We start from the raw sequence: 15,892 nt of genomic DNA on the forward strand, positions 1-15,892 counted from the left end.
CTCTCCTCTGCGGTCAGCTCCCCAGGAGGTCTCTAGGGCCAGGTGAGGCCCGGGCAGAACCCAGGTCTCTATGGCAAAGGGCCCCCAGGGCTTCTATCTCTAACACAGAAATCTCAAAAGGGGGGAGGGTACTGACCAAGCAGTGGGGCTAAGGGAGGCGGGGCGGGGGGAGGGCAAGTTTGTCACTTTGGGTACGCACCTATGAGCCCTGAGTGGGAGTCAGGGGAGACAGAGTTTGACAAGCTGGGAGGAGAGCTGTCTGTCTGCCTGTCTGTCTGTCTGTCTTCCAAGTGGAAGCTGGGGGTGGAGCAGGCAGGGAGGTAGAGGCTGCCTCACTTGTCAGAATTAGCAAGTTCCACAGTTGGGCAACACTCAGACACACACCGAATACAGACACACGTGTACACACGCGTCCGGGTTCCAGACCAACAGGGCGACACCTGCATTTACACAGGTTGCGTGGTATTCGGGGACACTCACGTGGGGGGCACTCAGCAGCACGTGCAGTGGGCACACAGCCCCCCTCCATCCCTGCCATCCAGACCCCCATATACCCTCACACCCGGGCCGTGCAGCGTGGACAGACGCGGAAGCACGCAGCCCAGCACGCGGCCACGTCTGCCCAGCCCCTGGGGCGGTGCGCCAGCCCTCTGGGTCTGTTCCAAGTTGGAGCCTCTCACGTGAGGCCCAATGTGTCATTTCCAAACAGAAGGAATCTAGCTCCTTCGCAGCAGGGAGGAAGAGCAGGGTGTGGGGCTGGGTGGGTGGGTGGGTGGGTGGGCGCGTGGGCATGTGCAGGGGGCAGGGCGAGTGTGTGAGGGAAGCAGGCATGTGAATGCCGGGGAGTGTGTGTCGGGGCAGGGTGCACACAGGTTGGGGGCTCGAGTGTTGCGTGGGGGAAGGAGCCCCGGGAAACAGTGTGCCTTTGTGAGGGTGTGTGTGTGTGTGTGTGTGTGTGTGTGTGCCGCTGAGTCTGTGTGCAGTGGGTGTGGGTGTTTGTCTCCCTGTATCCGCCTTCTCTCCCGTTCTGGACTTTTAGCCTTCCTGGGCTCCTTTTCCCCGTGTCCTACGCCCTCCCTCTCGGGGCTCGAATGAGGTGCCCTAGTGGAGGAGGGGGGCACCCTCCAGGAGCCTAGTCCAACCCCAGACGCTGCCTGAGGCTTCCCTCCAGCTCCCCCTCCCTTCCTTTTCTCCCTTTCCTCCCTCCCTCTCTTTCCTCTCCTCCCTCCCCCCCCCCCAGGCTGGCGTGCCAGGGGGTGGGACATGCCAATCACTGGCTGTGCCTCTCCGGCTGCCAGCACAGGGCGCAGCTCCCCCCGGGAGCCAGGTGTTTGGGTCCCTGGAGACGCCGCCGGCCCCCGGGGAGGCAGTGGGGCTGAGGACCCTACAGACCCCTCTCCAGTCCCATGGTGAGTACATTTGGGAGGGTTTGGGAGGGGCTCCACTGAGGTGGGGGCGGGAAAAGCAGGGTCCTAGGAGCAAAGCCGGGGCTAGGGGGAAATGGGGATGAACCCCAGAGAGCGGAGGGGGCCAAGGAGGGGTCTAGAGGCCACGGGGGCTGTGTAGCATTGGACCTTGGCGACTCCAAACACCCCGTCTCCTGGCTTTGAGCAGATACACCTGATGTTTTTCTGGGGTTCAGCTGGCAGAGGAGATGGAGACCCCCCCTTAGGAAACTGGACCCGGAGCCCAGAGGGATTAGGCTACCATGTAGCGGGCAGAGGCCCCAGAATCCCAGGGACAGAGTGGAAAGGTCAGGGGACCAGAGGGCAGTCCTTGCCACCAGCATCCCGCGGGAGGTTGACCCCCACCCCCGACATTGGGGTGCCAAGTCCCAGAACCTCCTCCTCTTCTCCCTCAGGGAACCCTGAATCCCACCACCCCCATCCACCTTCAGCCCCCCCAAGATGGACTGAACCAGGTTGCTGGCCACACGGACAAGCTGGATGCCAAGGTGGGTGTTAGGCCAGAAGCTAGCAGGAGACCAGACCAAGAGCCCCAGGGCTCTGGGGGAACAGATGGGCACATGGAAGGCCATTCCAGCCAGGGAACGTGGCCCTGACGTGTGCAAGGGCCCAGAGGGCCCTCTCTGTGTCCACGGTATCTTGGGCTCCCATAGGAGCAGGTCTCAGTCCCGTGTCCTGGTAATGCATGAATACTAATGGGCACCCATGCAGGCACCCATCCCAGGACCCCCAGACTCCACAATGTAGTGATGGGCTGGAGGCCACGAGCTCTGATTCTTGCAGACTCACCCCTGCGGAGGGGGTGGTCAGCTCTCCCTGGGCCATTCAGACAAGTGCTGCTCAGGGGTTATCGGTGCTACTGAGAAGGGTTCACCTCCTGCCACAAAACATACCACAGCTCCACCCAGGCTGACCCAACACCACCCTCCCCCTCCATCCAACTGGCCGGAAGGAGTCTGATTGTCTCCTACAGCCGGACAGTCTCCTGTCCTTGAGTAATCAGCTGCTCACTGAGCTGTCAGATAAGAGTTAGCTCTCTGCCCCCTGACCTCAGCCACTAGGCACACCGTGATCGCCGCTGCGATACAGCAGGCAGGGGAGGGGCTGGCGAGATGGGGCTGCAGAAGATGTGACTCTGGGGCCTGGAGATCTGAGAACCAGATCCCGAAGTGCAGAGAGGAGTCCAGAGTGTCAAGAAGGGTTTAGGCAGAGGTCACGTCAGCCCTAAAAAGGAGCCTCCCCATTGGAACAGACAGAGAGACTGAGGCTGGGAAAGGAGAAGGGACATGCTTATGGTCACAGAAAGGATATGTAGGGGTCCTCTTGGGCCGGGACCCCTTTTCCTTGCCCTCAGCGCAGCACTGCACTCCCACTCCCTGAGCAAGACGACGGGGTGGGGAAGCAGCAAGCTCTATGAGGCAGGAGCTTGGGCTCTGGAGGGGAGGGCGGGCGGGGAGAGGTGGGTGAATATCTCGCTGGGTTTCTGCTCTGCTGTGATGCCATGGTGATGCTTAGAAGGATGGGGGAGGGAGGGAGAGAGAAGAAAGGAAATGGGGAGGAGAACGCAAGGATTGAAGAGCAGGGGGCAAGTGATGAGGGGTGGAGCACTTCTGATGCTACCTTGGCAAAGTGACGTCGAGGGCCCAGCCTGCTGACTGTCTGGCTCTGGCCATGGTTTGGCTAAAGTCGGGCAACTGGTTAAAGTCCATCAGCAATGAGTGTATTTGGCAGTGGTTCCAGGGCTGACGCTCCTCTTCCGGCTCAGCAGCGCATTTATGAGCATTTAACTGATGGCTGCTGCCCTCCCCAGGACCATTTGGCACTCCAGTGACTGTTGAGCCTGAAAATGTGGTAAATTGTATTTGTTTACCCCTGATTCCCGAGGCCAGGCATCAGAAGTAGGGATCTGTGCACCTGTAACGGGTCGAGAGCTACCTTCAGAGAAAAGTTAACCCAGGGGAAGAGAGCCACCTCTGACAGGCTGGCTTCTCCAGCAGAAGGGACCGGTCAGGAGATCTAGCCAGAAGGAACCCTCTTCACAGCACATGTGAAATCCCAGAAGCCCAGCCCCACAGGCCCCACCTCGTGTCTCCTTCTCCCCAGTATTACCCGTTCCCTCCAGTCAGGGCTCTGCCAGCTTCCCGGCCCAGAATCACAAGATGGCTTCATGCCTCCCTCCTGAATCTCTTCCCTAGCACCCTCTCATTCTCTGTCTCCCCTTCTCTACAACTTGGCCAGTGGTAAGAGTCGGGAAGCCCAAGTGTTCAGGAATCCCTCTCCCCATCAATCGCTCCTGACCTCCCCTTTCCTCTCGCCAGCCAGATCCCCAGCCCCTGGGGATTGGTCCAAGGCTCTGGCGGTCAACAGTCTGGGCAGCTGTTCTAGAGGCTCTGACCTCATCCCTTAACTCTTTGAGCCCAGGCTGACTTTTTCCTCTCCCAACATTAACAGGCCCCAACCCACAGCCGTGCCTGTCCTGTCACCTCACGCTGCTTCCTCGCAGCAGGTGCATCAGGGATCCCTTCGTCCATTTTACAGATGATGGGCCCGTGCTCTGGAGCCTGACCGCTGTGGATTCATCCTCATGCCCCTGAGCCTGAAGTCAAACAGAAGGACCTTATATACGTATTCATGTATTTATTCCACACATATTTGTTGAGCAACTCCGTGTGCCAAGCACTGGGATAAAGCAGCGAATGAGGCAGACACACCCGCTACCCTGCCTCTCTGAGAGCGATGGCTAGACCTCCCCCTTCCCACAGCGCTGTCATCATACATCACGCAGATGGACAACAGACACTGTCACACACACACACACACACACACACACACACACACACACACAGCTAGATTCTAAAGGAAGGCCTGATTCCCTCACTGACTCAGACTGTGGCCAAGCCAGTCAAGGTGGGCGAGGAGGCTGTCAAGTTCACGATTCCCACAAGGGCAGTTTAGAGTAGGCAGGGGTCCAAGAGGTTAGTCTTGGAAGCAGACTGCCTGGGTCTAAATCCTGGTTGCATCGTTGATGAGCTGTAAGGTCCTTACAGTCTCAGAGCCTTGGTTGTCCCTTCTGCAAATTGAGGATAATAAAACCTGCTTCACAAGGAGTTGTAACAGGTCAATTAAATCCTGAATATAATCTTTAGAGCCATGTCTGGTATATGGTAAGCAGTCAGCAAATATCAGTTGCTATGATAATATTAATAATATTATTAAAAGCTCCCAACAACCTTTATCAGGAGGCCATGGTCCTGAGAAAAAAGCACCTCCCTGCTTCCTTGCCCCCTTCCGGTGCCCCAGACATGACACCCTCAGAGGATGAGTCCCAACCCAACTCCACAAAGCTACAGACTCACCCCCACCATTTCCTGTTCTCACTCAGCAATGCGCACACCCTCGCACACAAACAGTCATCCTACAGATGACCAGGGTAGGAAGTGACTTCCCCAAGATCACACAGCAGGGATTGGAGGAGGCCTCCAGGAATGTTCTCTTGAGCAAATCACTGTCCAAGAGAGGTTTGGGGGCAGACCCTTGCTTCTGATTGTGGAGGAAAAGCGGAGTTATTGACGGCTCTGCTCTTGGGCCCAGGGGCTCAGAAGATCCAGGGGGTGGCAAGAATCGGGGTCTAGTTCCCCAGAACTGCTACCCTTCTCCTTCCCCCAGTTGTCCCAGATGGGAGGCCTTAGGCCCTCCAGTTGGTAAGTGGGGCATAGAGGAGTCCGCTAAGTGGAAAGAATCCAGGCCCTGGAGCCCACAGGTCAAGGGGCAGAATCCCAGCTCCATTTCTTCCTGTGAGACCATCAGCAAGTCACTTAGTCCCCTGAACCTCAGTGTCTTCATCTGTGAAATAGGGATAAGAACCCTCGTCGGGGTGCCCTATGGATTAAAGGAAATGATATCATACATCAAGTGCCTGGCATGCAAGAGGTGATTAATTATGGTGGTCCATCAGTGTGGCTATTTTTTCTTAAGTTTTTTAAATTTATTTAAGCACTCTCTACACCCAATATGGGGCCTGAACTCATGACCCAAAGATCAGGAGTCACAGGCTCCTGCAGCTGAGCCAGCCAGGTGCCCCATCAATGTGGCTATTAAAATGAGCAGGTGGGAGGGACTTCCAGCCATTAAGGAGCGGGACTCCCAGCCAGCCTCCTCACTTCTAAGGATCATTTCTCGTAGTTCCCCCATCGTGAAAGCGTTTTTAAAACTCATCAAAGCTATAGCTAGCTTTAACAAGAGCTTGTGAGGGTCAGAGGTCGCCATGTTTCAGCCACAAGTAAATGTGATTCCAGCCCCAACTGGGAGAACCTAAGTGAGCCTTCAGCCTCTACAGCCTCCACTCAAGGACATGGGTCCTGTCTGATCAGAGTCTTGAGATGTCGATTTCAGGACCCTGTAAAATCTCCCCACATGCCAGGCGGGTTCAGCTCCTCTACTGTGCAAATGAGCACTGTGAGGGACACCTGGCTGGTGGAGCATGTGATTCTTGATTTCAGGCTTGTGAATTGGAGCCCTACGTTGGGCGTAGAGCTTACTTTAAACAATAAAAACTAGGGGCGCCTGGGTAACTCAGTCGGTTAAGCGCCCAACTCTTGATCTCGGCTCGGGTCATGATCTTGCACTCCGTGAGTTCAAGCCCCGCACTGGGCTAAGCGCTGACGGTGCACCTGCTGCTTGTGTCTCCCTCTTTCTCTGCCCCTCCTCCGCTTGTGCGCGCGCTCTCTCTCTCTCTCTCTCTCTCAAAATAAGTAAGTAAACATAAATTTTTAAAATAAATAATAAATTTAAAAAGAAAGAAAGAGAAAAAACAAATGAGTAATCTGGGGCTGAGAGAGGGGCTATGCCTGGATCTGGAAGGCCAAAGGGCACAGCAAGAGGTGGCTGGGCTGTGGCTCAGAATGAGGAATCAGGAGTAATAACAGAGAGGCACTTTGGATGCTGTCAGCCCCATCAGCTGGCAGATGCAGGGTGGCCAGGGAAAGAAAGGTTAAATGATTGCTAGTGATCAGATGGCTAGAGAGAGACAGTTTTGAGGAAGGACACACAAAATAACTCACTAATCAAGGTAAATAATATTGTAATGTAACATTTTTAAAATTCAAATGGCAAAAAAAAAAAGCAACAAACTACAGCCCAGAGGCTGGCCGTCTGTTTTTGTAAATAAAGTTTCATTGGAACCAAGGCCAGGATTAGGGTGAGTCACGGGTGATAGGATTGTTTTGTGTAAGTGCAGGGTTAGATCCTGCCTTTGTTTAAAATTTGGCTCAGGGGCACCTAGGTGGTTCAGGTGGTTAAGGACATGATCTCCCTGTTTGCAAGTTCAAGCCCCACATTGGGCTCTGTGCACACAGCTCAGAGCCTGCTTGAGATCCTCTGTCTGTCTGTCTGTCTCTCTCTCTCTCTCTCTGTCTGTCTCTCTCTGCCCCTCCCCAGCTCACTCTCTCTCTCTCAAATATAAATAAACAGTGGGGTGCCTGGGTGGCTCAGCTGGTTAAGCATCTGACTTCGGTTCAGGTCATGATCTCGCAGTTCATGAGTTCGAGCCCTGCGTTGGGCTCTGTGCTGACAGCTCCGGGCCTGGAGCCTGCTTTGGATTCTGTGTCTCCCTCTCTCTCTGCCCCTCCCCCACTCGCACTCTGTCTGTGTGTCTCTCTCCCTCTCTCAAAAATAAACTTTAAAAAAATTTTTTAAATAAACATTAAAAAATAATAAAAAATAAAAATAAAATTTAAACAAAATAAAAATCATATCAAATTTTGTTCATGATGGGTTTTCCCACCAATTTCTTTTTCTTTTTTTTTAATTTTCTTTTTACATTTATTTATTTTTGAGAGACAGAGCATAAGTGGGGGAGGGGCAGAGAGAGAAGAAGACAGAATCTGAAACAGGCTCCAGGCTCGGAGCTGTCAGCACAGAGCCCAACGTGGGGCTAGCACCCACAAACTGCGAGATCATGACCTGAACCAAAGTCAGATGCTTAACCGACTGAGCCATCCAGGCGCCCCAGGCCTTTAAATATTGTATTAAAATATTGTTTTCTTGATCAATGAGTCTGGGGGCACCTCAGATTTTGCAACCAAGGCAAAATTGTCTCAGCTCCCCCCAGGGCTAGACCTGCTGTGGTGTAGGACCAAATCCAACACAGTGGAGGGCTTGTCACAGTGTTGAAGGCTGCACTGTGCCCAGGCAGACGGGAGGCCCCTGCAGCTCTGAGGTACAGCCTCTGAGGCCAGCAAGCTCCTCTTGTCTGACTCAGCCTTTTCAGGTAGTGGCCCAGGGCACCAGTGGGGGCTACATCGCTGCCCCAAAGCACCGGAGTTTGAGGGGTCGGGGAAGGGAGGCAGCACTCAGGCTAGGAGCCAGGAGACTTTGGGCTACACAATGCCTTCTTTCCCCTTTTCTCTGGGCCTCAGTTGCTCCATTTGTGCAATGCGAACTAAATAGCACCGAGTTCAGATCAGAGGGACAGGAGTTGCACAGGGCAACCTGCCAGGTGACATCCACCAGCACCTTACCAGGGAAAACCCCTGCGTGCACAGTCCTATCCCGGCCTCCAGCCCAGCACCTGACTTTGGGTACAGGAAAAAGGTGCAGCAGGACTCAGTAAGCAAGACAAATAATATTTTAGCACAGTACTTTTAAAATTCAGGAGCACCTGGGGGGCTCAGTCGTCTAAGCGTCCGACTCCCACTCAGGTCATGATCTCACGGTCCGTGAGTTCTAGCCCCGCGTCGGGCTCTGTGCTGACAGCTCAGAGCCTGGAGCCTGCTTCAGATTCTGTGTCTCCCTTTTTTCTCTGCCCTTCCTCACTCGTGCTCTGTCTCTCTCTCTCCCTTTCTCAAAAATAAACATTAAAAAAAAATTTTTTTTTAATTCAAGGGGCGCTTGGCTGTCTCAGTCGGTACAGCGTCCAACTCTTGATCCCAGGGTCATGAGTTCAAGCTTCACCTTGGGCGTAAAGCTTTCTTAAAAAAATAAAATAAAATAAAATAAAGTAAAATAAAATAAAATAAAATTCAAATTGGCAGGGCTCCTTGCCACCTCAGTCAGTAGAGCATACGACTCTTGATCTCAGGATTGTGAGTTTGAGCCCCATGTTGGATGTAGAGATAAATAATTAAATAAATAAATACATACATACATACATAAAATTTAAAGAATAAAATTTTAATTGGCGGGGCACCTGGGTGGCTCAGTCGGTTGAGTGTCCGACTTCGGCTCAGGTCATGATCTCACAGCTCGTGAGTTCGAGCCCCGCGTCGGCCTCTGTGCTGACAGCTCGGAGCCTGGAGCCCGATTCGAATTCTGTGTCTCCCTCTCTCTGCCCCTAACCCACTCGCATTCTCTGTCTCTCTCAAAAATGAACATTAAAAAAGAAAAAATTTTAATTGGCAAACTGTGACCTCCAGGCCAGCCATCAGTTCTTATTTTTTTAATGTTTTCTTTATTTTTGAGAGAAAGAGAGACAGAATACAAGTGGGGGTGGGGCCGAGAGAGAAGGAGACACAGAATCCGAAGCAGGCTCCAGGCTCTGAGCTGTCAGCAGAGATCCCGACACAGGGCTTGAACTCACGAACCACGAGATCGTGGCCTGAGCTGAAGTCAGACACTCAACTGACACACCACCCAGGTGCCCCCAGTCATCAGTTTTTATAAATAATGTTTCATTGGAACAAGCTGCTTAGGCTCAAATCTTGGTTCCTGCCTGTGTGATCTTGTACCAGTTGTCTTGCTTTTCTCAGCCTCAATTTCTTCATCTGTGAAATGGAGAGAAGAACAATCCCCGGGCCATAGGTTCCCTGTTAAGATTAAATGCAATAATGCACATGAGCACTTTGAGCAGGGACTGCCCCTCAGGGAGCACTAAACAGCAATGGTCACTATCATTATCAGTTGCTGCTGTCATAATATTAGAATTTTTTAAAATTTTTTTCAGTTTATTTATTTATTTTGAGAGAGACAGAAAGGCGGGGAGGGGCAGCCAGAGAGAGAGAGAGAGAGAGAGAAAGAGAGAAAATCTTATCAGGCTCTGTGCTGTCAGCACATAACCTAACTCAGGGCTCGATCCCACGAACTGTGCGATCATGACTTGAGCCAAAACCAAGAGTTGGATGCTAACTGATGGAGCCATTAAGGCGCCCCTAGAATTTGTTTATTTATTTAAGTAATCTCTATGCCCAACGTGGGGCTCAAACTCATGACCCCAAGATCAAGAGTCGCGTGTTCTACTGACTGAGCCAGCCAGGTGCCCCAAGAGATGTTTAATCAAAGAAGCAGACGTTCATGGGGGGAGCCCTCATGGGTGCACATGCTAAGAGTCCACAGGCATCTAGTGCCTACCGTGTGCTAGGCCTATTCCATGCATTCTGCATCTGGGGACCCATTTAAGCCTCACAATAATTCCTCGCTTTGGTGGCTAGTCATTCCCATTGGCTGATGTCATTCCCGGTTTTCAGCTGAAAAAACCGAGGCACCTAGCAATGATACCACTCGCAGGGATCACAGACCCAGTAAATGGTGTTACCTGGGTTCAAAGGCAGGCCATCGAGCTCCACAGTCCAGGCCCTTCCACTGTGATGTTCCATGTCCCCCTGATGGGGACACTGCCCCCGACGCACAAGCACGCACTGACAGCCAGTCCTTCTCGCTCATTCTGTCACACTCCAGACTGCCATCCTGAGAGTCCCTCTCACACACCGGTTTACCGTGACCAGTGGAGATGACCTCACTGTCACAGCCCCCCCCCCCCCACAAGGCCACCTATCATGCATCAACCTCCTCACAGGCACAGCACACTAGTCTCTCTGTCACAGACCAGGTCCTGAGGAGCACCAGGGCTTGGTGGGCCCTTGCCCACCATCTCTCCCTTGGAATTTTTCTTTTCTTTGTTTTTTTTTTAATGTTTGTTTATTTTTGAGAGGAGGATGGAGCGCATGCGCAGGGGAGGGGTGGAGAAAGAGAGGGAGATGGGATCCGAAGCAGGCTCCGCGCTGACAGCAGAGAGGCCGATGCAGGGCGCGAACCCACAAACCAAGAGATGGTGACCTGAGCCGAAGTCAGACGCTTAACCAACTGACCCACCCAGGTACCCTGGAGTTTTTCCAATGATACGGTCCCTGAGGCCACAGCTGCAGGTGGGAGGAGACCCCAGCTCTTCGATGGACAGATGGACACCTGAGCCCCAGAACAGGAAGGAACCAGCCAAAACATACAGCAGCAAGGCCACGGCTGAGCTGCGGGGGCCTCCTTCCCAGCCAGTAGGTTGCTGAGAAAGGGTTTTCCCTTTACCCACCTTTGGTGCCTGGGCTGGACTCCAGGCTCAAGAAAAATGTGGGGGATCTTCCCTTTGCCCTTGCCGTTCCCCACTCAGTTTGGACTCAGGAACAGAGCAGGGAAATAGAAGGGGCCTCCCACACCTCAGCTGGGGCCAGACCCCTGCCTACCTGGGAGCTGAGGCCCTCGTCCCTGCTGCCTGCTTTCACTCCAGGCTTTTTACCACCAGGCGAGCAGTCGGGCCCAGCACAACTTACCCGGCTGCCCTCATGGAGGATCTGATCCAGCTTCAAACGCTGCCTTCCTTCTCTCTCTCTCTCTTTCTCTATCTCTGTCACACGCACACACACAGACACACACGCGCGCACAGGGAAACCAGCAGACACACTAACATACACCTCTGTCCCCTTATCTTCCTCCCTCGCCTTCCCATCTTATTCGATGGAAGAATCCCACTGACGCTCCACATGCTCAGAGAAAGAAAGAGAAGCAGGTCCTAATCAGACTCACCTCCTCTGTCACTGGGGGCCAGGTTTATGTAGCTGCTCAGAGCCACGGTTGCCTCAGTGAAATGGGGATCATAAGAGACCTGCGTCCCAGAGATGTACGACAGTTAAATTAGGTAATTCAATGAAGCACTTAGTGCTGTGTCTGGCTGGTAGTAACTCCCTGGTAAATGAGAGCTTTAATAAAATTGAGTGAAGTGCTTTGAAAATTTGGCAGTGGTGTATACAAAGCAAGTCTCCCAACTCCTGCCACGTGAGTTAAGCAAGACAAGAATTAGTAGCAATTTCCCGATGAGAAAATCGAGGCTCGGAGTCTGAAGGGGGACTCTGATCTCTGGATTCCAAGCCCCCTCCCCCCAGTGCCGCTGGCACATCCAGTCATGGCTGGGAAGGTGCGTTATAAATGACTGTGTGGGGCCACTGGTGGGAAAAGGGGAGGCTGTCTCACCTAAAGATCTGAGGAGGCAGAGGGTGGGTTCCCGGCACCTTGCACCCCGAGCTGTCAGAGACGACCGGCAGCCCAACCGAAGGCCATGTCCTCTCTTTTCAGGTGATGACCTCCCCCTGAGGAAGCCCTGTAGTGTGACTAGAGAAAGGGGCTGCCCGCCCAGCCCCACCCGGCCACCATGAATACCTCGGCCCCACCCGCCGTCAGCCCCAACATCACGGTTCTGGCACCGGGAAAGGGTCCCTGGCAAGTGGCCTTCATTGGGATCACCACGGGCCTCCTGTCACTGGCCACAGTGACAGGCAACCTGCTGGTCCTCATCTCCTTCAAGGTCAACACTGAGCTCAAGACAGTCAACAACTACTTCCTGCTCAGCCTGGCCTGTGCTGACCTCATCATCGGTACCTTCTCCATGAACCTCTATACCACGTACCTGCTCATGGGCCACTGGGCTCTGGGCACACTGGCCTGCGACCTCTGGCTGGCCCTGGACTACGTGGCTAGCAATGCCTCCGTCATGAACCTGCTGCTCATCAGTTTCGACCGCTACTTCTCCGTGACCCGGCCCCTGAGCTATCGAGCCAAGCGCACGCCCCGCCGGGCGGCCCTGATGATCGGCCTGGCCTGGCTGGTTTCCTTCATCCTCTGGGCCCCAGCCATCCTCTTCTGGCAGTACCTGGTAGGGGAGCGGACGGTGCTGGCCGGGCAGTGCTACATCCAGTTCCTCTCCCAGCCCATCATCACCTTTGGCACAGCCATGGCCGCCTTCTACCTCCCCGTCACGGTCATGTGCACGCTCTACTGGCGCATCTACCGGGAGACGGAGAACCGGGCCCGGGAGCTGGCGGCCCTGCAGGGCTCTGAGACGCCCGGTAAGGGGGGCGGCAGCAGCAGCAGCTCAGAGCGGTCCCAGCGGGGGACTGAGGGCTCACCGGAGACCCCTCCGGGGCGCTGCTGTCGCTGCTGCCGGGCCCCCAGGCTGCTGCAGGCCTACAGCTGGAAGGAAGAAGAGGAAGAGGACGAAGGCTCCATGGAGTCCCTCACATCCTCGGAGGGTGAGGAGCCTGGCTCCGAGGTGGTGATCAAGATGCCCATGGTGGACCCCGAGGCGCAGGCCCCCGCCAAGCAGCCCCCCCGGAGCTCCCCCAATACGGTCAAGAGGCCCACCCGGAAGGGGCGTGAGCGAGCAGGCAAGGGCCAGAAGCCCCGCGGGAAGGAGCAGCTGGCCAAGAGGAAGACCTTCTCGTTGGTCAAGGAGAAGAAGGCGGCTCGGACCCTGAGTGCCATTCTGCTGGCCTTCATCCTCACCTGGACACCATACAACATCATGGTGCTGGTATCCACCTTCTGCAAGAACTGCGTTCCCGAGACCCTGTGGGAGCTGGGCTACTGGCTGTGCTATGTCAACAGCACCATCAACCCCATGTGCTACGCACTCTGCAACAAAGCCTTCCGGGACACCTTCCGCCTGCTGCTGCTCTGCCGCTGGGACAAGCGTCGCTGGCGCAAGATCCCCAAGCGCCCCGGTTCCGTGCACCGCACCCCGTCCCGCCAATGCTGATGGCCCCTCACCTGCACCCCGCCACCCCAGTCCCCGGGAGAGCCGGGTGGAAAGCGGGCAGGGGCTGCGACCTCAGACCCAGGGCCCTGCTCAGCCCTCGCCGGGCTTCGCAGGCCCCTAGGTCACCTTCCTGAACAGCCCAGAGAGACCCTGCCACCTTTCCAAACTTAGCTCTTTCCAGCCAGGGAATGAACCCGGGGAACTGGTTTTTCTGTTCCCTGCTGGGTGGGAATAGGCTCTTCACCAGGAAGAAGGCTGGGGGAGGAGGCTCCAGGCTTTGGATCCCTTGTTTGCCTTCAGGCAGGAAGTCTGTTAGGGAGCCAGTGGGGCGGGTCAGGAGAGAGAAGGTTTACATTTCAGTCATCTCTGGCCCCAGGGGGCTGGCCCAGATTGTGGGAGACGGCACCCCCTGGGGCGATGGCAAGCTTGCCTCTCAGGGAGCAGGGATCCCCCTCCCCTCCCCAGGCACAGCCCACTCTGCCGGGGCCCTAGGCACACTCTCCGGGATTGTCCAGCCTCCCTGAAAATGTCCCCAGAGTGTCCCTATGTGGGTCACCCCAAGGCAAATGTCTAAGCATCAGCAGGACAATGACACCAGAAGAGACCAGATGGGCTAGTCACACACCAAGTCCCAAGGCAGCCGCAGGACCAGGCATCGGGAGTCCTGATTGTCCCACTATGTAGTTTCCCTGGGAGTGAGGGGCAGGGGTCCCTGCTGTCCAGCCCCACACCTATGCCCTCAGTCCCTCCCTCCCCGGCTCACAGCCACCACCTGGATGGATCTGCTCCGTGCAGCTCTAGCCAGGCCTCCCGCATGCTGCCTGCCTCCGGCCTGCCCCGCACAGGCCTGGCCCGGCCCACGGGTCCTCTCCTGTGAGCTCCCAGTCCGACCATGCATGGCCTCCCAGCCGCCCTTATCTCCAGGCCCAGCCTGACCCCAAATGTTCTTTCCTTCCATCCTCAGCAAGTGCTGAGTCTGTGAATAAAGCCACGTGACTAGTGGGCGCAATGGGGCCTACTTCCCTGTGTGGATCCAGGGCCTGGTCTTAGACCAGGGCAGAATGGGACAGGGAGGGCCCAAGGATCATGGAGTGTGGGCCACTGTCCTGAGGGTGGTCCCAGGAGGGGGCAGCACTGAGTGGCTGGATCTACTGAAACCTGTGGGCCCCAGCACCCTGGGGGCCCCGGCTCAGGTGAGTAGGGCTGTAATGGGGCAGGCCTGGATACCGGAAGTAGGGAGGCCAGGTGAAATAAACTGCCCTTGCCCATAGCCCAGCATATTTTTTATCAGCTTTGCCATATGTGGCTGCTCTGGGGGCCCTGTTACACCCAGGGAGAGCGGAACTGCTCCAAAGCCCCATTTATAGATGGGGAGACCAAGGCCCAGTGACCCAGGAGGACGATTCAGGGTTACCCTACCAAGCAACACTCAGGCTTCCAGGCAATTCACAGCCTCCTGACCCCTGGACTATGGAGATGGGGCGCGAGGCCAAAGCACTCCATAAAGGTGACCCTCAGGCCAGGTTCTAACGCATTTCATTGATTAGGGGAGCCCTAAAGCCTAAAACAAAGGAAGCGCAGAGAGGTTAGTCCCACAGCGTAGAGTAGTGGTTCTCAAAGTCTGGTTACCACTGGGGGTCCTCAAGACCACCCTTAGGTTCAAGGATTCACTAGAAAGATACCCAGAACTCAGCAAAGCTGTTACACTCATGGTTATAATTTATTATAGTAAAAAGGATATAAATTCGGGGCGCCTCGCTGGCTCAGTTGGAGAAGCATTTGGCTCTTGATCTTGGGGTTGGGAGTTCGAGCCCCACAATGGCTATAGAGATTACTTAAAATCTTTTTTTTTTTAATGATATAAATTAAAATCAGCAAAAGCTAATCGTACATAGGGCTGAATCCAAAAGAGACAAGCTTCCAGTTGTCCTCTCCCAGTAGAGTCATGGGGACAGCACTTAATTCGCCCACATGTGACAACATGCATGAAGGTTTGCTTGCCAGAAAGCCTACCTGAGCCTTGGTGTCCAATATTTCTACTGGAAACTGCTCGTGTAAGCATGGCTGACTCCAGTTACTTAGTCTCCAGCCCCTCCAGAGGTTAATCTGATACCACAAGGCCCAAAGCCCGTAGGTATGCAAAGACATGCTCATCAGGCAGAATATTCCAAGGGTTTAGGGGTGATCTCCCAGGAGCCAGCTAAGGGCCAAACCTTCCTTTGGAATGACCAGGGTTTGGACAACCCAGACCCCCTGAGTTAATCCTTGAAGGCACAGTAGTCCTGACCGGTAACATTAGTATCACCCAGGACCTTGTTAGAACTAGAGGTTCTCAGGGTCACCCCAGATTTACTGAATCAGAAACTCTAGCCATGTGCTTCATTGAGCCTTCCGGGTGTTCTGATGCAGGCTGAAGTTGGAGGAAGGCTAGCCAGAGGAATGAGGTCCTGGGTGGGGGCTAAACGCTTGCAGAGAGGGAATGAAAGTTCACGCCACACACAGCTGTCGGGACTTCCCGAAGCCCTTTTTTTTTTTTTAATTATTTTTCATGTTTATTTATTTTTGAGAGAGAGAGAGAGAAAGAATGCGAGTGGGGGAGGGGCAGAGAGAGAGGGAGACACAGAATCCGAGGCAG

The 15,892-nt window shown here is 54.6% G+C and overlaps 1 protein-coding gene across 2 annotated transcripts; it reads left to right on the forward strand.

The window, feature by feature from the left end:
* The first annotated feature begins 784 nt into the window (after window positions 1-784).
* On the forward strand, window positions 785-14,261 carry CHRM1 (cholinergic receptor muscarinic 1). Of its 2 annotated transcripts, XM_060606989.3 has the most exons (3): window positions 785-1,409; window positions 1,862-1,954; window positions 11,799-14,261. In XM_060606989.3, the coding sequence occupies exon 3, from the start codon at window positions 11,875-11,877 to the stop codon at window positions 13,255-13,257; it is 1,383 nt and encodes a 460-aa protein (XP_060462972.1). In that variant the 5' UTR covers window positions 785-1,409; window positions 1,862-1,954; window positions 11,799-11,874; the 3' UTR covers window positions 13,258-14,261. The 2 variants fall into 2 exon arrangements, with proteins under 2 accessions (XP_060462972.1, XP_060462973.1); XM_060606990.3 differs by lacking the exon at window positions 1,862-1,954.
* The last annotated feature ends 1,631 nt before the right edge of the window (window positions 14,262-15,892 follow it).

This window comes from Panthera onca, chromosome D1, assembly GCF_046562875.1.
Source record: "Panthera onca isolate mPanOnc1 chromosome D1, mPanOnc1 haplotype 2, whole genome shotgun sequence".
Classification (NCBI taxonomy): Eukaryota; Metazoa; Chordata; class Mammalia; order Carnivora; family Felidae; genus Panthera; species Panthera onca.

What these genes read in the sequence shown, in the direction of transcription:
- CHRM1 (XM_060606989.3), top strand. Translation starts at nt 11,875, where the DNA reads ATGAATACCTCGGCCCCACCCGCCGTCAGCCCCAACATCACGGTTCTG.